This window comes from Psittacula echo, assembly GCF_963264785.1.
Source record: "Psittacula echo genome assembly, chromosome: 1".
Lineage (NCBI taxonomy): Eukaryota > Metazoa > Chordata > Aves > Psittaciformes > Psittacidae > Psittacula > Psittacula echo.
Genome location: NC_137735.1, coordinates 157,742,947 through 157,765,218, shown reverse-complemented (window position 1 = coordinate 157,765,218; position 22,272 = coordinate 157,742,947). Strand labels below are relative to the sequence as shown.

At 36.1% G+C, this 22,272-nt stretch overlaps 1 protein-coding gene across 2 annotated transcripts in view; it reads left to right on the top strand.

The window, feature by feature from the left end:
* DOCK4 (dedicator of cytokinesis 4) overlaps window positions 1–22,272 on the top strand; it is a gene marked incomplete at both ends in the record, with an annotated part of 246,537 nt that overhangs the window by 125,572 nt on the left and 98,693 nt on the right. For both annotated transcript variants that reach the window (XM_080615548.1, XM_080615549.1), the window contains 2 exons: window positions 218–306; window positions 13,781–13,906. In XM_080615548.1, the coding sequence (XP_080471674.1) occupies window positions 218–306; window positions 13,781–13,906 (215 nt within the window). The remainder of the gene's footprint in view (window positions 1–217; window positions 307–13,780; window positions 13,907–22,272) is intronic.

Genomic DNA, 22,272 nt, shown 5'->3' with positions numbered 1-22,272 from the left:
CCCTTTACGACATGAAGCGGATATTTTTAGGGTGCCTTTGTCAAATGGTAAGAGCACTCTGTTTCTATTGAGGCAGGCAGCTTCATGGGGCTTTATTAGCTCCTATTGTGTTACCAGTTTTATGACCAAAAGAGGCTTTGTTTAGAGATAGGTGGTGAAGCTGGTTTGAAAAACTTGTGTTCCTATTTCAGAGTTAAGAAAGTTATCATTTTTCTAGGTGCAACACAGAGAGTGACTGGTATCAGATCCATGAAAATATCATTAAAAAGCTGAACGCACGTTACAACTTGACAGGCTCCAATGCAGGTGAGTAAGTTGACATATTTCTGTTGGCGTTCTTAGGGTTTTCTTAGTTTGCAACTGAAGTGGCTCTATTTTAGAAGGACTTGCCTATGAAATAAATATTTTCTCACATAGAGAAAAATACTCAGAGGAAAATAGATGATGCTGCCATTCGTGTGCACATTTAAGAAGGAAATAACTGCATTTTTTCAAGTAACTATGTAATATAAACTTTTATTCTGTTCTGAGGAGCTACTGTTTGCTATGGAGATCTGTTCACATGCAGGACTGATCAATTTATTGATCCATGTTGCTTGACATTTCTGCTTCACATTTTCATCAAGAATATAAAATTTGCCGTTAATGTTGTATATTAGACTTCAGAAGAAAATGAACTGGGAGCTACCTGTGCAATCTCTGCATTCCTACTGGTAGCTCTGCATTCCAGCTGATCAAGATGCAGAGCTGATATTTAAGAACTTAACCAATAGTCCTCCACAGTCAGCCATATATTACAGTAACTGCCATCAAAATAAATTCAAGTGTGAGACTTAAGAAATGGGAGACAACTGACCTTTGTTATTGTAAGGTGAGGTTTGACCCATAGAAGATGCTGAATTTGCCTTTTTTTTTTTTCCTTTTTCCCTTTTTTTGTGATACCCATTTGCTAACTTCTGATTGCTCTCATCCAGGAATGCAGTCAAACTTGAAATGAAACCTGAAATTGGAAGCTTATGAGTCTATTTGCCTTGTATTAAAATATGGTTTTGTCCCTGTGAAATGTTAGCTAGTTGAAATACAGCTATGGAAAAATCTCATACGAGCTCATTTTCCAGGTTGTACTGTAATTGTAATCCCTTCCATGTAGTAGACTTCATGCTTTTTTAATTTGTTTTCAAGCATAATGAGTATCTTGAAAATGTATGTTCAACAGTCTTTAGGGGATAACCAGAAAGCACACAAATGCTCATGCTATTTATCAAGACTGAAGTTATTTATTTAACCCTTTCTAATCCTGTTATTTTCTCATATAGAATCTAGCCACATTTATATATATATTTAAGGTTTAGAGTATCATGCATCTTACTGGACAATAAATATAAAAATCATGTAGTGAAAATACAAAAGTGCGTTACTAAGTCAGTATCATGTTGTGGTTCGTAAATCTGTCAACCTTGTTCACGAAGAGCAGCTTATTCTTGGTTATTCTGACTGTCCATGCAATACATGCTTACTCTGTGATACATGCATTGCTTATCCTATTTCATTCTCATGAAATGAGAGTTCGCCATTAAATACCCAGTTGTCCTAGGAGACATTGGATAAATTTGAATACTCTTTAATTATGTGACTATTCAATATGAAGGACATGTGGGACATGAGAGCTTTTTTCCAGGTTACAGGGGACTGGTAACTAAAGCTAGCAAACTGAACATCAGTTACATTTTGTAAAGGGCTGTCTAGGGGAGGGAGGCAAAGAGACAAGAGCAGCGCAGAATTCCAGTAGTGCATGTGAAGGTTGGAGAGGGAAGGAGAAAGTGAGCAGTAAAGCCAGTTGGAGTACTGAGGATCTAAAAGATGAACTATGAAAGGTTATTTACATTGCACATGTGACATTTGTTCCTCTGTGACTACTTACAGCCTGAAAAAGTGCTCACGAGGCTTTAGCAATGCGTTCAGATACTTCTGCTGACACCTCATGGAAAATACTGTTGTTACACTACTTTTTATTTTTCCTTTGCTGTCTTTTCCTGTAATAGTATTGGATGGCTCATTCTGAAGCCTCATTAGCCTTGTCTGCCACCTTATAGTTGTTAAAAAAGGAAAAAAATCTTGCATTATAGGAGACATGCATCTTTTCTCTCTCTTGGTTTTTTTGGCCATCTTTTGAGCCAAAGGTAGGAAAACTTGAATTTTCAGTTTATATTGCACTTCCCCTTTTCAAATCACCTTAAAAAGACAGGAGAAAGAAAACACAGTAAACAAACAATAGCAAAGACGCTTCAAACTATTGTCTGTCCTCTAGGCTCATTTCCTCTTCAGATTCTGTCCTGTACAGTTTCTTTCAGCTCAGGAGATTTTCACACAAAGTCTTTAGTTTCCAAAAATTCCTATCTCCCAGTGCTGAAATAGTTTATCAGATAATTCAAAATATTCCTCGGAAAGTAACAATTCTCTCAGTCTTCTGGGAAAATCTAAAAAGGAACTCAAAATGTACTTTCAGCATCTTTTATGTGAAACACATATTGCCAGACAACAGCATTTGTATTTAGCTTTCAAACCTCTACTTCCACAAAAAGTACTTTTTCTACTTCAGCTCATGACATCTCTTAAGTACAGAATCCTCTTGAATCTTATTCTCAGCTTGTGTCTAAAAAAGATCAAATCAAGGTGAATTGATAACATGACCCTCAAAGGATCAGGGGACAGTTGTTCATCCCCTTTTCTGTTAGTGGAATGAGGAATGAGAGGACTCAGTCTTATGGATAATTTAGCACTCTTTGCTGGACTGGAAGCTGGAATGTGTTTTCTGCATGAATTTCCAGCCTGGAGGCTGGAAGTAGCAGGTAGTGGATCAAATTACCATGTGCCACTAGTCTTTGCAGCTCGTGTCAGGTATTAGCTTACTGGAAAACACCACATTGTCTAGTGTAGGAGATCAAAACATAAATGCAAAGGCCAAATTGTATAGCCTTTCCTGAATTTAGTAGCACTGTCATTTCTTACGTCGAGTTTGTTGTATTTGTAGAATAAATTGGTTTCACTAATATCTACAGTGGAGCTGGCTATAAAAACTATTTTTCCTATAATATTTTTTTCTTAGAATTAGAAGCCATTTACTTCATTTTTAAATGAAAAAAATCTGTGGAAAAAATATTATTCCTGCATAGAGATCACACCTAATTACATCAGTCTTACATGGAAAATACCACGTTTCTATTTCTGTATCTGTAGGAACAGAGAGCAGTGAAATGCATACTACAGATAGAGAAAACAGTTACTGGCTTCTCTCAAACCATATAAAATCATCCTTTATCCCATTATGGTATATTTTAGAGTAAAGCCTAGCCAAAGTCATTGCTTTTATATCAAAGCTTGGGCTGGTGTCAAGTGTCAAAATCTCCTTGTAGGATTTGCAATGTGGGTCATAGTTGCAGATCTTATTATTTGTATGTGACTGTGAAACTGTACTCTGGACCTTTCTTGGGACTACAGTAAACAAATAGTATTGTATGTGGGCTGCTTTTATCTTTAATAAAGGAGTCACTTATAGTGCTTTGTAAACTGTGATTGATCATAAAATAGCTGCTTCATTTGCCCATAGAATTACTGTGCCATGAGCCTGTTGATTTTTAAAATGGTTTGAAGTGCATTTTAGGGCAAGGGGCAAGAGAACAAAGCCAAATCTGGTCATCGTTAAACATGGTTCTATAAAAAAATAAATTGTGAATGCTACTCAGTTTGTACATATTTATGCAACATTATGAATTACTTACTTTCTTCTGATTTTTAGTAAGATTTTATCATGTGCAACTTTATATTCTATTCTTGCTTATAGCACTATTTCTTTTCTTCCTCCCCACCATTCTTTAGACTTTCAAAAGTTGAAATGTAGGGTTTTTATTTAGTACATGATAATGAAAGGAATATCCACTAATTGGTGCAGTGCTTTAAGTCTTGTGGTTGTAGCAGTCCTTTGGGCTCTGAAGGTAGAGGGTTCTTGTCCATAAAAATTACTTACTTATGACTATGAACAAGTTACATAGCTAAACATTGGTGGTTCTTACTGTAATCCCTACTTGCACACTAATAGCATCTTCCGAGTACCTTCTTAGGCACAAGATCTTCCTTTAAGTACATAAAGCTTAGGTAACTTTCATTTCTGACATTGCTTGAAGTTGAGGTCGAGGTGGGTAGCTGGAGGCACCCGGACAGTTGCACAGGCAGCGTACAGGTGAGATAGATTGAACTGCTTGGACACTAGGCTGAAAAAAAGTTCTAGGGATGATTGCTGTGATTCTTGTGCCCATGCTGTTTAAGGGAGTATATAGATATATAAATACAGGTTTACCATAGAAATCATTTACTCTAGTGTTTGAGACATTCTTCAAAGACAGAAAATGTCTTAGTTCAAACTCCGATTTGGAAAAACAGGGTTTCCAGTCTGTCTCACGTGTCCCAGATGAGCATGTTAATCACTTGGCTTCTCAGACTTCCCTGCAGCTACTATTCAACTTTGTGTACTATCAGGCAATATTCATTATGCCATGGGGAAAGTGAAAGTGGCCCTAAAGCCTGCCAACTTTCCCAAGTGTGATCTGTATTCATGACCTCTTAGCAAATCCTGTAGTGCGAGATTTAAACCTTGGTCTTGTGTTACATGTGAATATTCTCCCCAGTGAGAGATCTTACAAAAATCATGTTAAAAAACTGATGAAAAATACATTACAACTTCCTCTTTCCTCATCCTCCTTTGAGAAGAAAGACTGAGATATCTTAGTTTTAAAGAGTTGCAAAACATTCCTTTTTTTCTCCACTTTTTACTTTAGGTTGCTAATATTCTCATGTGTAAGCTTCTGTGTAAATGCCAATTTAGATTCCTTTATAACGAGTCTTGAAAGGCTGCATGTGCCTGATACAGAAATTCTTGAGAGCTGAGACAAGGGTACACATGCTTTTCACTTGTTACAGCAAAGGAGGCGAAAATCCTTTCAAATTCTACAGAGAATAACTTACTCGTTTGAGAAATTATAAACGTATCTAGCTGCTTTGTAGCTTTGGACTCTTGCATGAATTCCACGAAAATAGCAAATAGAGTGGGAAGGTCTTTTCCTGTGTGATTATCTTGGAATGCTCTGATGAACTAGACAAGAGTGATGTAACCTAATTGCATGTTTACTGAATGCAGTGTGGTGTATTCTGTGGTAGCAATGCCAAACTTACATTACAGCTCCACTGGAAACACTTAATTTTACATTAACTTTAACTGATGGGAGGGCCTTAAGCTTTAGAGTAAGCAGATTCAGAATAGTGGGATTTTTCTTGCCACTCCTGGCTCCAGCGTGTTAATTCTGTAGCTGTTCCATAGGCGGTCAAACTACAACTCTCGAAAAATCTACATAAATCATATCTGCTTGCATACAGTTTAGGTCATAAAAAGAAAAACAAAACATAAAAGAAATTATTGTATCTAGTAGTTGGCAAGAACATAGATTTTTTTTAGTATGGTGGAGGGAAGGCCTGAATTAGGAAGCTGTTTCTAAGACAGATCCAGGTTGTGGTTTGATTTGTAGAAGATTAAGTCTGTCAGCCACAAACTGTTAATTTTTCTAAAAGGCTAAGACTCACAAGTAGGTTTTTCAAAAGAACAGTTTACTATCTGTAGTAAATTCAAAGTTGTTTCCATGTACCTGTGCAAAAACCTGTGGGCAGGAGGTCATCCAAGGTGATGCTGTCTAACTCAAGGAAACTGGTCTATGAATGGGCAACTGCATAATGTCATGATTGAAGCATGGAGGACTCACAATCCATATTGTTGATAGATGTTTGCCAAGAATCCCATCATGGAGAAGGAGAAACTGTCTTCTTAGAGGGCAAAGTTATTAATCAAATTATACAGTAAGTTAGGTTGGAAGGGTTCTCAGGAGGTTATGGGGTCCAACACCAGTTCAAAGAGGAACCAACTCCAAAGTGGGATCTAACTTTTTTGAAGTTCAGTGAGGTTGCTCATTCAAAATGCGAATTTCATTACACTGCTATCCTTTTAATTCAACCAGACCAAAGTAAGTTTCATAAAGCAAACATCCCTGGATTTAGGGAACTATTGTTACTTCATATGTGCATTTTCTAACCCAGTGTATGCTGGCACTAAATCTCACTCTAGCTTATTGAGTATAAGACTCAGTCAGAGAAGGCATGAGGTAGAGCAGCCCAAGGTGTGAACTCTTCTGACAAGACACAAGTTCTGGGACAAGTATGACAATGGAGGTAGTTGGATACAAACAATGGTATATGCTTTGGGACAATATATGTCTTCCTACACCTATTTTCCTGCATTCAGCAGCCTCTTGGCACTCTAATATTATATTTTCTCCATGGTTACTGTTAAACACTGAGAAATTAAAAAAAACAACCAACCAAACAAAACCAAACCCATGCACTTTGTTTCATCACCTGTTTCAGAAAAGGTAGACTTTGGCTTACAAATTCCTGGACTTGAAGGGAGAAGCCTTTCAGAGGCATTAATTACCTTGTAGTGGAGAAATATTAGAAGTTCCATGAAGTGAGGTAGCTGAGGAGCATTATTGTTCCACACTTTGTGTGATGAAAAGCTACAACAGATAAAATACATTAGGGAATTTGTAGCTCAGTTGAAGTTTACAGAGTGTGGTATTTCTAGGAACATAACTGTGGTAACTTACAGTATTTTCTAAATACTGTAGAAGAAGAAGTAGTGTGACTGTTTGCATGACACTACTCTTCAGCAGTTCACAGCATTATCCCACTCAAGAGTTGTTGCAAGGAGAGCTTCTTCCTGTGAATCATCATGAGACGTGCCAGATGGGAAACAAAATATGCATTCCCTGCTGGGAACAGCTATAGTTGTTAGCCACAAAAAGGAGACGCAGGCTCACAGTGGAGAACTGACTGGAGCAATGGCTAGTAGAAAATGAGGAGGAATAAGAGCAGGAGTGGTAACATGCTGTCAATAGAGAAGATAGAGTAAATTGAAGTATCTAAATCTTAGGTTACTTCTGAGCGTATGATTAATCACAGAGAAATTTTCTGATGTTTGTCTTTTCTCAGCAGGGATCACAGATGTCAGTGGTGCTCTGAAATGTGTTTTGTGCATACATGACTAACATTTAACCAGCAAGTGCATTTGTTTAATTACTCCAGTTCTATGACAATTTATTAATCTGTCAGTTTTCATTTTTGTCACGTTTTGTGACAAGGAGATTTTGTGACAATGTGTATTCCATTTTGATGTGTTTAAGAATTAGTTGTCACTGAAGGCTGCAATTTGAAATACATTTAAAATAAGAATAGTGCTCGTATGTGCTTCACTAAGTTCACAATAAACTAAAGACATTTCTTTTTGTTCTGAACAAATGCTAAAGCTGAAAGATTAAGTATTTAAAGAATTTTGCACATAAATTGTTCAAGATCATTTGGCCCTGAATGACAACTTTGACATATAAAAAAGCCAGTTTTAAACCAGATTTTTAGGCAATGATTTGTAGAACTTGTAGTAAAAAGTACTTACTTACTTGCTTAAGTACTTTATACAAGTGGGATGATATTTTTCTGCAATCTTATATAAAGCTATTTTCTCAAATTCAAGAGTAACCAAATATCTAAAATTTGTAGCCTAATCTAGCAGGTAATATTAACTATGGTAGTTTGGGGAAAGGATATTAATCCTTAAAGGTGGTAGACTTTTATAGACTCATCAGATGTAATTTTGTGCATTTTTACAGCAATATAAGCTTGTATTGTTATTGTGAAAGTTCTGACTTTATCGTAAGTTCAAGGTAGATTTTTGGTATAATGATCTGTCCTTCATATAGCGTGACTTATAGACTGTGCTGGAGATGACAGCTTTAATAAGATTAAATTATTTTTAATTATTTTAATTATTATATTATTATATTGTATATTATATTTATATTATATATTTATATTTATATTATATTTATATTATATTTTTATATTTTTAATTATATTTATATTATAATATATTATATATTATATTATTTTAATTATTTTAATTATTATTTAATTTAAAAATTATATTGCCATCTCCCCTATAAAGAAATTCCAGGCCAAGTTACTCATGATAATAATGCCATTTGGTTTTCAGTGTTTATCTTCCATGTGAAGAAGAAAAAAACCCTGACTTTCCACGCTTGAGGGCATTTCTGGCAAAAGCTTTAGGTACAAGAGCTTATTTAATTCATAAGCTCTAAGAAAGTTGTCAACATTTTGCAAAGGCTGTTTTTCTTGCATTCTCTTTTACTAAGCTAAAAAGCAGTATTTAAAGCTGAGGAAAAGACAAAGAATTTGGAGTTTCCTTTGATAATTCAAAGTAATCACAATAAAGACTTTAACAAAGGCTGTTGAGTCTTGAATATACGTCTCCTTTAGTGGGATTTACTACACAGATCTTGCTGTGGCCAAATTGAGTAAGATTTACACAATTATTTTTCCCAGATCACATTAAATCAATAAATCATTTGTTTGCCAAATCCAATGTGGAAATCTGCTGATTTTATCTCTGCACTAGTAATTTGGCCACTTTAAATACAGAAATGGGACCACACGTATGTTTTCAGAATAGTTTTAACACCCTTAGGCAGCTTTATTTGGACAGATGCCGTATTTTATTACCTTTCTTAAAATATGAACAGTGCTGAATAGCATTCTGTCTGAGGCTTTTTTCTACCAGCTTCCTGAGCAGCTGCTAGGCATTTTCTTCTTAATATGATCTAGGATTCTCTGCTGCCAGTAGATAGAAGCTGTATGTAAATGTTTTCCCTTCCCCCCCAGAAGCTCAGATGCAAATAAGTGGTCTGTAAGCATAATAAACAGTTGCCTTTCACCATAACTAAATGCAGAAATCAGTAATGCAGTATAGAAGCTGTTTTAAGGTGAAATGACATATCTAACAAAAATCTGGAGTGCTTATTCAGCCCACTTGTCAATTTTCTGTGTTATTTTTCACCTGAATGATAAAAATAATCTGTGGTGAACTATGGTGTGAGTTAATTGTAAGGAATTTCATGTGCTTGCAAAAGAAATAAAAGCAGATCTGTTTGCAGTGCCGCACAGAGTTTTGTGCTAGTATTTTCAGAACTGGAGTAAATGAAGAATAACAGCTAACACAAGAGGGTTTAATTACCACTAGGAAGGTAACAAATTTTTTCTGAGAGGACAAAGCTACGCTATGTTCCTAACTAAATAAAATGTCAGTCCTTTAGAGACTTATAGATAATCTTTAATAATTTAATAATTTAAAAGATAATCTTTTTCATGTTATGTTTTAGCTCCTAATGTTCTCAAAATCGAAAATCTGTAGTTTTGAAGTTTCTGATAGATTCCAGGTCTCATAAATGGTGTAGCGATCATATCAGCCACAGCCAGATGCAGTGTATGGTGGCATGTTGTAGTTTTCTGTTTTGCTTTGTCTGTGCACAGCTGTTCCATCAGATGCTCTGATTTTTTCTACAGCTGCTAATTTTATTGTGTAGTGCATGAAATGAGATGAGAAGGAACTGATGTTGACATACATCATCAGAGTGGAATAAATTAAACTAAGGGATATTACCTTTGTTATATGACAGAAAAGTTATTCATGTTTCCACAGGAGAAATGTTAATGAATTTACTTTCTGTATGCAAAAGGAATATCTCTGCAATCTTTCTCTTGGTTTCTTTTTCATTGAGTGTCGTATTCATATCTCCTACATTGGCTACTGACCAAATTATGTGGAACTCTACTCCACCTTGACCCTGTCTCATTACTGTCTAGTGATTAAACCTTCCTTTCTAGGGACAGTAAGGTTTCCACCCGTTCATTTCTTCTCTGCAGAGCTATCTTTAATTACTTGTAAATTGTGTTCGGTGGCTTTCTGGTATGCAAAATCCTGGTTACATTTTGATGAGGAAGGTGGTGTCTTTCAGCTTGTCAGTTGCTCTTCATTTGCAGTGTGTCTGAGGGAATACCTCTGCACTTCAGTTGAATGTGCAACCTTCTGAAAAATCTGAATTGCTCTGTGACGTGGCAGTGTGTTTTAAATTACGTTAGTTAACTCTAATTCCTAGTCAGATAATTTATAATAAGGATACAAACTTTAGTCCCTTGTAAAATTTGAAATATTCCATCTTTCTAAACTGCCTCTTCCCCTTGACTTTTATTTCAGACATATAGTTTCTCAGTTATGATGGGTGTCTAGTAACTTTGGCAAGTGTGTTGTATTTTTATATACCCAATATGGTGTTGCTATGGCTTGTAACTGTCCATAGGATTTGTGTTTAGCTGACAGCAGTCCTCTTTACCTATCTGGCTTTGGGTATCTATAACCCTACTAGACTGAAATAGAACATAGAAGAGTAAAGACATGTGACAATAAACAAGGCCTTGAAAGTACTGGCAAGTACTAGAAAGTACTAGAGGACTCATACCTATGAACACCTCGGCAGTGGTAAATTACTGGTCATCAAATACTGTGACCTTGAGAGCAGAATAAAAGCAGTTTTAGGGGAAACTAAGAGATCAGAGAACAGATATGTGGCATATATGAAATACATCATATGTGATAAATAAAGATGTAACACATACTTGCAGACCAGTGAAGAAATAACAAGGTGTAAAGCTCATTAACAAACATAAAAATTACTCCAAGAGGAGCCTAGAGAGAGAGAAGGAAGAAACAAGCAACAGCATACTCCTTATAGCAGTGGACTTGGGATGCTTGTAACTTGATCACCATACCTTCCCCCTTCCCAGGTTGAAACCATTGACCTTAAGACCCCAGAGGGGCAGGCAGTGGAAGAGTGAGCAAAGGGTAGATACTGGAAACATTTTGTGTATGCGTATCTCTTCAACAGTATTTTGTTTGGACTGTGTTAGTATCTTTGTAAGTGGACTAATAATAAGTCTTTGATTAGATTGATGCAACTTTGATTAGAACTCAGAATAAGTCCCTGGCTTTGCATGTATAGTATGTTCCTTTTGTTCATCACAAGATCACGAATATAACAAATCCAGGGGAATTCAAGCAACCTATTCTGTAATGTGGCTGTCACACCTCAGTAACGGTATGCATCTTCTGATATTGGGTCCTTAATGCAGGGGAGCCTAACTTTCCATGCAAAATTAGTGAAGGTTTGAGAGAGCAATCAGAACACTTAACTGGGGATCATCTTCTTTTCATCAATTATATAAAGTCCGTACCCTTCTACCTTCAGTGTTTTTACCAGACGTATCTGACCTGCTTCCCTTCGTGTTAATTCTCTTTTCTTAGGCAGCTAGACCCTGAGCAGCAAGACCATTAACTTGCAGCCTTGGTTTTCAGAGGTTGTTCAGACTTCCTTCCCTGGGCATCTTTGCTCTGTTTCCATTCTGGTTTAGTTTCACTCTTTCCTGTCATACTGGACTATTTGCACTGTATAACATTCTTAAGTATCTTTGCTATCTTCAGTCCAGTGTTGGGGGATGAATTCCAAAGATGTATTTAAACTACAGGTAAAATGGCTAAGCCATGTTTTAAGTGAGAGATTTTCTTGATGCTTTTGAATATAAAAAGATAACTCTTCACTTTCTAACAATGCATGCTGTGAAATATAGACAGCTTATACCTTTCTTGCCTTGCATGATCAAGTATTTCAAATCCTTGACAGGCAGCTTATTTCTCCAGTTAGAACTGTTTTGACATTGGTGGTTTTTGACGTTTATCTCATTTTTGAGCTAATTTAAGTTCTTCAAGGAAATCTGTGAAATTTCTACACAAAGAGAACTGTAGTACGAATTGGATTTGAGGTCTTCAACTTTTATGTAGAAAACACAATAACTTTGCTCAACACCAGGTGGTGTACAATATCTGATTAATGCTGTTGTGATTGATGTGATTTGGAGCAATGGCAAATGCTTTTCAGGTTTCCAAGGAAACAGTGCACTAGGGGCATATGGGGGTATGCATATACATACATATGTATGTATAATGATTTCTTAAAATATAAGAGAAACAAGATTGGAGTTGGACTGAATATCCGTGTGTATAAGTGAACTATACCCAGCCTAGCTGTTCCCATCCAGCAATGAAAAACTTTTCACCTGCTCTAACTGTCTGAATTTTGCCCGTATGATTTCTTTACCAACCTCCTGTACTCTCAGAGGGCCACATCACTGGTGTGTTTTCTCATCTACACCAAAAATAATTGTAATTAATTCCTAAAAGTTGCTAACATGGTAACCACAGAACAAATTCCTACTACCAAATAATTAATGTACACGCCATTAAATGCAGTCCTTAAAATAGAAGTGTTTTTCCTTGTAAGATTTGTTTACGTACTCAGTTCGAGACGTGTAGGTGAGCTGTTTTTCATAAGAGAATGAAAGTCTTGTCAGAGTATCACATTCTCTGGAGTTGCCAAAATAATAAAATGTTAGTGGAGGTAAGAGGAAAGTGATAAAAGTTGTTGTGTAATTAGATCTCTGATCTCTTTAGTGCAGTAGCCTGGACTGACAGCCCTTAGTATGGATTTTTCAAGCTTTGATTTAAAAACCATCAAACTTCAAGTAAATTTATTCAGTTAAATAGTAACATGATTGTAGGGGGAATTTCTTCCAAAGCTGAAAGGACTGATGACCTTGTTATTCAGTCTGTGTGTGCATGTTATTTGTGTAAACTTAATCCAAAGTTCGTAATTAGTCCTCTGAGTTGCCTATTTATCTCCAGTTGTTCAGTGTATATGAAGAGTTTGCTCTTGTTTTCTCCTTGATCTGTATGTTGGCACATGGTACGCTGTAGTAATGTTGAAGGTTAGGGTAGACTAATCTGTACAAGCTGTATCATCCTGGCACTTGCCTTATTTAAATAACTAAAAGGCATGCCTGTTTTTGTTAATCTCAGCTGTAATGAAGTATACTGTTTGCAATTTATTTTTATACTGCAGATATAATTGATTAAGTTATTCTTCCTTTCTGTCTAGAGGGATATATATTGGAAAATTATTATATGGTCACCCTTGCATTTTGTATGCCTTCTAGCAAACACAGGAAAGAACATGATTGATTAGATCTGGTGAATATTGAAAAGAGGTTGTATTTTCAGTCATTATGGTCATTATGAAATTACTGTGCCGAAGTAAAACATATTTTATTATGCTATATTGGTTTATTAGTTTGTTTATTCAGATTTTGGGTTAATAGATTGTATAACTTTGTATCAGGTTAAGTGATGCATTGTAATGAGACTTGCAAGTTTTTCCTATAGATAGGGACATTCTGTTTCCACTTTTTCTTGTGTACCAATGAAGACAGCATTGTGTTGAAGGAAGTGAAAAATTGAAATGGTAGCAAATATTGCTGATTGATGTTTCTCTGAATTGACATTTTTCTAATTCTTTTTCCAATTAAGGCCTCAATCCATCCTCGATTATATTGAGATAATTTTGATCCAGCGTGTTATCATAGTAGAGTTACACATCAATAATAATTTGCTGATGCTTTTTAATGGGTATTTGTTTTTATGGGGTTTTTTTGTTTCATGGTTGCAAATCTTTATTGATTTCTGGTGATTGATACCCTTCCCAAATACATCAAGAAAATTGAGGTGGGTTGGCTTGGTACTATTGAACTTCCACTGAATTTTTTGAGTTCTCAGAAATGTGTATGTAATGTATGAAAATGCAAACGTATGTATTTTTTAAGTAGTAGTTACGGCTATAATCTGTTTTAATGTCTTATTTTTTCTCATTTTTCTTTTCATTTTCAGGTCTGGCAGTTTCTCTTCAATTGCTTCATGGAGACATAGAACAAATTAGGAGAGAGTATACATCCAGGTTTACCCATGGAATATCCATAACAAGGAAACTAGGTTTTTCCAATATTATAATGCCTGGTAAGTTAAAAAACAAAAAATTCAGTAAGCAGAAAAAGAAAGAACTAATGAGAAATTATTTCATTTTCAACTTCTTTCTAAATTAATACTGTAGACTAAAACTTCTTATCTCTTTGGAGACTTATATGTTAGGGTTTTTTTCAGATAGTTAGGAGAAAACTGGATCCCCGTGGCCCTATTGCATTATATATTGTATAGTTGCTATGTCAATGTCAGAAGGGCATACAGCCATAGCAGCCTTTTTTGAGAGATGGAACCCCACTTTGTAGAAGTGAGGATGACTGAATGCAAGACTGCTGAGCTCTATGCAGAGAAAGAGATAACCAGCAGAACATTATCTTCATAAGGGCTGATAGCTTTCTAAATAAGGATTCACAGAATTTCACTGACAGTGTACAGCTTCTGGTTTCATGAAGTTTGTGAGTCAAATACTGGAAATTAAGATACTGGAAATAGATAATAATAGGGCTGTAGAGACTTTTCGATTATATTCTATGACAAAATATGCAAATACTTAAACAGATGCTAAGGAAGGTAGAAAGACTGTGTCAGTATGAATGTGAAGAAGCAAATACAGAAAGAAGATTACAGAATTATCTACAGTTCTGTCCCTGAAATTAAATTTCTAAAAACTTTAACAGGCTGCTGGAAATTATAAGGGAAATGTCTCTTTAAAGATGAAGCATATTTGCAAGCAGACTAGTTTGGCATGATTATGGTGCTGTGTTGTTGCTCAGAAATGTTGCAGGGAGGAGCTCACATCTTACTTTCAGCTGAGTTCACACACAATGCCTTGACTCTCGCAAATGTAAATCATCCTCATGACTTGCAGATTTTTAGTAGACACTACCTTCTTCCTATAAAGATCTGTCTTTGCATTCATGTGTACCTAAATCAGAAATAAACTAAGGCTCTGAGGCAAGAATAAATAAGCTTCAATACTTCGTTAATCAGGGAGGTATAAATAGGCATTTAAAACTCATTACTGAGACTCAGCTTTAGCTATGGGCATGGATTTCTCTTGAACTTCTTCCTGAAACTTGACAACTGAGAATTCATTCTTGTGTTTTTACTGCCAATTAAACATCTGTCCTTCTGCATCTTGATCAGTATTACTAATCACTTAAAACATGCACAGAACTCAACAGAACAGTTTTGGGATTATCATGAAAATATTCTGCTGGTGTAACTGCAATATTTTGAACAATAAAATGTGTGAGTCACATGCCATTTCATTTGAACTTAGATTATATATGTTTGTTTAATGGAAGCATTCAATTGAAATCTTATGGCTTATTAGCTAGGGTCTATTTCTTGTAATACTGTTGAACATGTAATTTGAATCAGATGAGTACTGTAGATGATATGGCTGATAACAGTGGAAGCAGTTTTACTGAGCACACTGTAACTCTCATTAAGAAACCTTTTTCCATTTATTTATGATTTATTGACCTTCTGGTCTGTTTATCAAATTTTCTAAAGTCCGTAAATAGCTCTTGTATCCCTTCACTTTCCAGTTGTGAAATAATGTCACATAATAAACTGCGAAAAACATGTTATAGCAAAGTATTGTGTAGCAGCTACTGGAAAAAATTCTCAACTTGGTTTCAAAGAATTTTGCAGGCTCGGTGTGTCCAATTTTTCTTTTTTATTAAAAAAATAATATATAGGTTTTGGTGTGCTGCTTTCTCAGTGCAAAGGTATGCTTACCTCAGCTTGGAAAATGGACAGGCTTTTTATTCTCCATTTATTTATTCTGTGTTCACTGACATGGAAGATACTTTTCCTAAAGAGAAATAATCATCTCACTCTTGTGATGATGAGTTTCAAGGGCTAACCAGAGCAGTATGCCCTAGGCACTGAAATGCCTGCAGGAACCTAGCTTTTGAAATGCCTTTTTCTTTTAAAGCTCCCCTTTCATTTTGTTTCTCTTCTAATGTCTCTTTTCAGAGATAAATTAAAGAACTTCATCTTTTGCCACTGGAAATGGTCATTAATTAGATCTTATTTTATATTTTTGTTGAAAGTAAGTGTGTTGCCATGGCTAATTAGCACTTACTTTAGGGTTCTGAACCAGACTGTGTTGAATTATTCATTAAGAAATACTTCATGCTGCTAAACTACAGTATCTATTTTATAAATAAGTCTCTCTCCTATTCTGGTTTATCTAAACTCTCTGTGACCTTCATTTTTCATCATATCTTTTCTCGTTGGACGTTTTGTCATTAAAAGTAACTAGGATCATCATACATGCCAAACCAGAATTTTGTTGACAATAATAATGCATGATTTTATAGAGCAATGCTTTTTATGTCACTGGAGCTTGACAGGGTGAAGCCTCAGAATGCTCTTTCCAGGACCCATAGAGTGTTTTAATGAACTCCAAGTGTTTTAGGAAATTAAGTAGATAGCTAGAAAAAAAGCATACGTGATTCAAAAAGGCTGTGAAATAGGTAACTATTTTAGCAGTTTGATTTTTTTAAGAGCAAACTCTATGCGACAACTAGTAAACTTCCTTCCATCATCCTAGTTTGGCAGTCTGCAGGTGCACAAGCCAATGGTCTCGGGAAGCTTTGTAAAGCATTGAAGGATAGCTGGGCTTACCCCCTGAATTTCCATATTCACCATTCCTGAAAGGACAGACAACCACATCATTACTTAGTACATAAAATTTAGCATTTAATATTTACAAACATACTAGACTTTTTGAGCAGTCCTTTAAGTTAGATTAATGTACATTATAGGTGATGGAATGTAAAAGCCCTTTTGTATTTTTCTATATGTACTTTTACCAGATTTTTTTTCTCTTTTCTGTAGTGCATTCTCATGGAATCTGTTTCCAAATTTCAAAGCCGAATCCACTCAATATGAGACACTAGTACGTAAAGTAATCTCATGTCTTACTGTAGAATGACTTTTTCACTAAGTAATTCAGTTAGGCCCGATCCTTACTCCAGAGAACTTCACCTATGAATATACTCTATGCGTCTTTGTCTATAATATCAAAGAAAATTCTTACTTAAAACAGGTATAGATACGATTTTAAAAGGCTATGTATCTTATAGAAGACAGCAGCTCACCTCCAAATGTCTTAGTCCATAAATGTACTGCAGTGCGTAAACAGTTTTCTTGTTAGCTGATATCGCAACAGATTGTCATAAATGAATATTAATTAGCTATGGACACCCTTTTTCAGCTCATGATCTGAAATAGTTGCATTACCACTGCTGAGATCTGACAACCACTTGCTTTGAATTTAAATCAGGGTTTATATTTCTTCCTGTCCATCCAAATTATTGAACTCTTTTGATATTAGAAAAGGTTAAAGAATTGATGAGTCATTGTTTTCCTTGCACATTATCTTAAAAGATGTATAATCCTCATATCTATGGCTGAGCTAGTCAGTCCTGACTGCGAAGTTCTTGGTTTGTAATCCTTTCCTCTGAATTTTTTGGTCCTCTTCTAATCCTGTGATGGAATTTTGCAAATAACATAGCTAAAGACTACATGAAGCTGCAGTATTTAGTTCCATAACAGAATTGTCGTACTTTCAGACTTTTTTGTCAAACAATACAAGTCGCATCGTTTCTCAATGTTCTGTTTGGTTTCCTTAAAGTTTCTGCTCATTCAGCAGATAGAATGAGCTGCCCAGGATGTTGCAGTGCTTCTAAGTTTCCTTCACTAAGTTTCATATGCTTAATTTAGGAAACATAACTTAGGCTTTTTTACCATCACATCTGGTTGCTTTGCATTTGTCAGCTTTTAACTTCGTTAGATGTCCTTTATCTGTCCAGGTAAATCTCATCAGAATCCTTTCTTTGAAAGCTACTGAATATACTCATTACTGTTTCATCTGGATTATTAAAAGGTCTTCTATTCTTTTCATGTGCAAGCACACACTCTCCAGTGTTTCTTGCTTTCTATTTTCAGAAGCTTTTAAAATTAAACTAAAACTAGAATCTTTGTCTTTTTATACAAATGATCTCACAAAATGCTACCCTCATCATAACATGGATTTTTCAATGATGTTATTTTGACTAGAAGCATATTCCCTCTTTCAAAGCTTAGAGTAAGAGTGGAGAGCAAAAATGTAATGAAAGCTGTGGAATCTGTTCTCTTCATCATGGTGTCTGTATCTGTCAATGGGCTTGGACTTAGTGAAGAGCTGTTGATTCTAGGAACAGAAATTTCTGTCTGACACAGTTGAGCATTTTTCTCCCATGAGCAGTGGTATGAATTTTTCAAGTCTTCTTTATCCTGCATGGAGTACAAACAACCTAAATTTAACACCTGCCATTGTTTGCTATTCTGATCTCCAAGAATCTAGATACATGTATTTTTCATTACTGAAAGTGATATTGGCTGATATATTAGTTACACAAAATATTCTTAAGCAATACTGTGTAGTAAAGACACCCTGAATTTTGACCTTTCATAAAACTATAGTACTCTATAGGGAATAGCCTCTGCCTTCCAAATCCTATTTTAATACTTTCTTAAAACTTTGATCCTATCTACCTAAAGAATTATCATTTCCACAAGTCACTGGTGAAAACAAAGATGACTACATGACTACATACTTGGTAGGACAAGTGCAAGGAACTTCTAGGTTGTTCTTCTTCTTCCCATCTCCTCTGTTTTGTTTTGTTGGCTCATTAGGATCAGAAACAAAAGAGAGAACTATGGAAAGGAAAGACAGAATTTAATTGGACTTCCTTTGATTTAAAGTCTCTTGACATGGAGGATGGGAAAAAGGGACTTCTTCAGTTTATAGGATTTGGAAGAGTAAGCTGGCTCTCTTTTGAGTATTGAATAAGTATCAATGATGCATGAGAAGTGTATACAAGGATAGTTATGGCTTCCATTAACCAGGCAAGGACCACTCGCAAACTAACATAAATGCTTTAGCTCTGTAAAAATAAGTGGGCTTTCAAAATTCTGTTGGAAATACTTTATATTGTAGCTGTACAAAATCAGTAGGTCAAAGTTTTCTGTTAAAAAAACCTTGTCTTTTATACTCCACTTGTTCAAAGCAACTCGCTTTACATTTCATTGTTAAACGAAAGAGGAAAAAACAGATCACAGAGCAATTGGGTCTTATGTGGTAAGTCTACAATCCATTTGAAAGCTGAAGGTATTACAGTTTGAGAATCCCTTATAAAGGGCATTTCATTTTCTTAATCAGCTCTTTTCTGATGAGTGTTTCTTAGGGCTTGTTGAGAATTTCTGTAACAAAGCTGAAAATGCAGATAATGTTCTATTGAAAAAGGACAGAAGGGTAACTGAGGAAAGGAATCTGTTTATTCATCTTTGCCTTTGATTTAAATACCAAAGCTTACTTAATCCAATAGTGGAAAAGCAGTAGTGTTACCAAAGTCACAAACGCTCCCAGAATTCTAACACATGCTGAGTGGTTTTAATGTTTCTCTTATATAAACAAGAATATATGTAACATATAAAAACTAACTAGCAGCATATAAATAATAGAAATAATTATGATAATGGGATTTTACTTCCTATAGTGATTAAATTCTTTGTGAAATGCAGTGTGCCTGTATCTTCCTGAGCTGATCTCCTTAAGGATGCCCTTCTCTCAAATAGCATCCTTCTATACTGTGATTTTCATGAAATAATGCCAGATTGCTTATCTTGATTTTTTTTTTTTTTTTTTTTTAATTAAATCCAATTCTGAATCTTGTGTAAGAAATCAGGAAAGCAAGAGACTGGCGTAGCTGAGTAAAGGCATCCTGATCAAACTAAAGAGCAAGAAGGAAATGCAAAAGCAGTGGAAGCAGGGACAGACATCCTGGGAAGACTATAGGACTTTTGCTCGGTTGTGTAAAGGTGGCGTCGGGAAGGCCAAAGCACAGCTAGAGCTGAACTTGGCAGGAGATGCGAAGAATAATAGTAAGAGCTTCTATAGGTGTGTCAGCTAAAGAAGGTCAAGAATATGACTGGCAAACTGGTAACATAACAATAGGCAAGGGGATGGTTGAGGTACTCAACAACTTCTTTGTCTCAGTCTTCATTGGTGACCTCTCTTTTCAAACCTCTTGAGTGTTTGGACCTCAAGGCGCAGGGACTAGGGGAGCAAAGTCCCCCCCCGTAAGAGATGATCAGGTTTGGGACCACCTGAGGAACCTGAACAAAGACAAGTCTATAGGACCAGACAAGATGTATCCGAGTCCTGAAGGAATTGGCTGATGTGGTTACCAAACCACTTTTCATAATATTTGTATAGTAATGGCAGTCAGGTGAAATCTCCCGTGACTGGAAAAAAGGAAACGTTGCACCCATTTTTTAAAAGGGTAGAAAGAAGGGTCCTGGAAACTACTGACCTTTCAGCCTCACCTCTGTGCCTGGAGCAGATCCTCCTAGAAGCTACGCTAAAGCACAGCGTGGTGATTTGACGCAGCCAGCATTGCTCTACTAAGGGTAAGTCTTGCCTGAAAAACCAAGTGGCATTCTATCATGCAGTGACTACATCCATGGACAAGGGAAGAGCTATGGGTGCCATCTGTCTGGACTTGCGTAAGACTTTGACACGGTCCCCTACAACATCCTTCTCTAAATTGGAGAGATGTGGGTTTGATGGGTGGACTATTCAGTGGATTCATTGGTAGGATGGTTATATCCAGTGAGTAGTGGTCAACAGGTGAATGTCAATGGGCAGATAGAGATCAGTGCCAAGTGGGGCACTGACCCCTCGGGGGGTCTGTACTAAGACCAATGCTGCTTAATATCTTTATCAGCGACATAGACAGTAGGATTGAGTGCACCCTCAGCAGATTTGCAGATGTCAGCAAGCTGAGTGGTACAGTTGTGACAAGCATGAGGAAACTAATTTGTAATTTCCTCGCTTTTTAGTACGGCCTGTATCAATAGGACAAGGTGTAATGGTTTTAAACTAAAAGAGGCGAGATTTAGATAAGATACAAGTAAGAAATTCTTAACTGTGGGGGTGGTGAGGCACTGGAGCAGATTGCCCAGAGAAATTGTGGATGCTCTGTCCCTGGAAACATACAAAGTCAGATTGGACAAGACTCTGAGCAACCTGATTTAGTGGAAGGTCCTCTCCTTATTTCAGGGGGTTGGACTAGATGACCTTTAAAGGTCTCTTCCAACCCAAACTATTCTATGATTTTATGAAATCGTTGAAGTTCAACTGTCAGAAAGGCATTAGCAAGAGTTCAGTATTGCTATAGTATCCCAGGACTTAATCTCTTGCCCTTCTGCCCTCTAGGGTATATATTAATAAACACATGTATTGGGATAATTAAATTATTTACAACCTTCAGCTTGTGAGTACTGCAAATATGATCAGCTTGTAGTGTAACTTGTTGAAATTCAGGCTACATACAGGTGGTCAGTGCTGCATCACCCAGACATAGGGCCACCTACTTTTGAATTGAGCTCTTCCGTCTTGTTCACTGTATTTCTGTATAACTGCTTCTTATCACAACTTCAGCTGTGCCAGTTCAAAGTTTACTTGGCTAGAAAGGAAGTGTTAGATTTCCTGCCTTTGTCTTTTATCTTCCAGTTTTGCTTGTTATTGTCATTAGATCTGCGTGGATAGTAAGATCATAGAACATCCTAGCTGCTAAAAGGCATAGCATGGATTGATTTGAAGGGTAGGACGTGAGGTAGACTAAGGGTCCCTAGCCCTCTCCACATTTAAAATCACATTCTGCATGATTTTTTGAAGTCATCCCACTGACAGTAGCAACACAGGTCTTGTCCCATTCTACAAAGTAGTCTGAATAGTTTTTCTCTAAAATATTTTTCATCCACAAGTTTTACATCCTGGATAATAACATTTTGTGTGTGCTACAGCGAGAGATTTTCAGTCCCTACAACTGAAATTGTTTTAAGAGCTGTTCAAGTCATGTTGAGGGTATAAAACAAAGCAACTCGTTAGCTTGTATTTTACAGAGATGTAAATGAACAGGAGCTTTCTCTAAACAAAATAGTGTTTTCTGCTCCTTTTCAATTCATGCTTCTGAAGGACCTATAATTCCAAGCAAAGCTTTCAAAAAAGCATTCCTAACAAAAGCTTCTCGTGAGTTCTGTGTAATTATTTTTAAATTAGTGGCTGCTGTCAGGACAGTTTAGATTTGCCCACTGAAAGCTATAACTATCTGAGATGCTATCTTATTCAAGTACAATCACACTATGTTTTGTTATACTAAATAATCAAATTGGAATTTATTACACTAGAAAGCTTTTTGAGGATAGCTGGCAAACTGAACACTTTTCATTCTAACAAAGACAGCTGCCTTTGATCTTTGACAGCTATCTTCAGCTTGAAAACCTTGTTCCATATTAATATGCTACAAGAAATTCTACAGTTCTAAATGTGTTTGGAA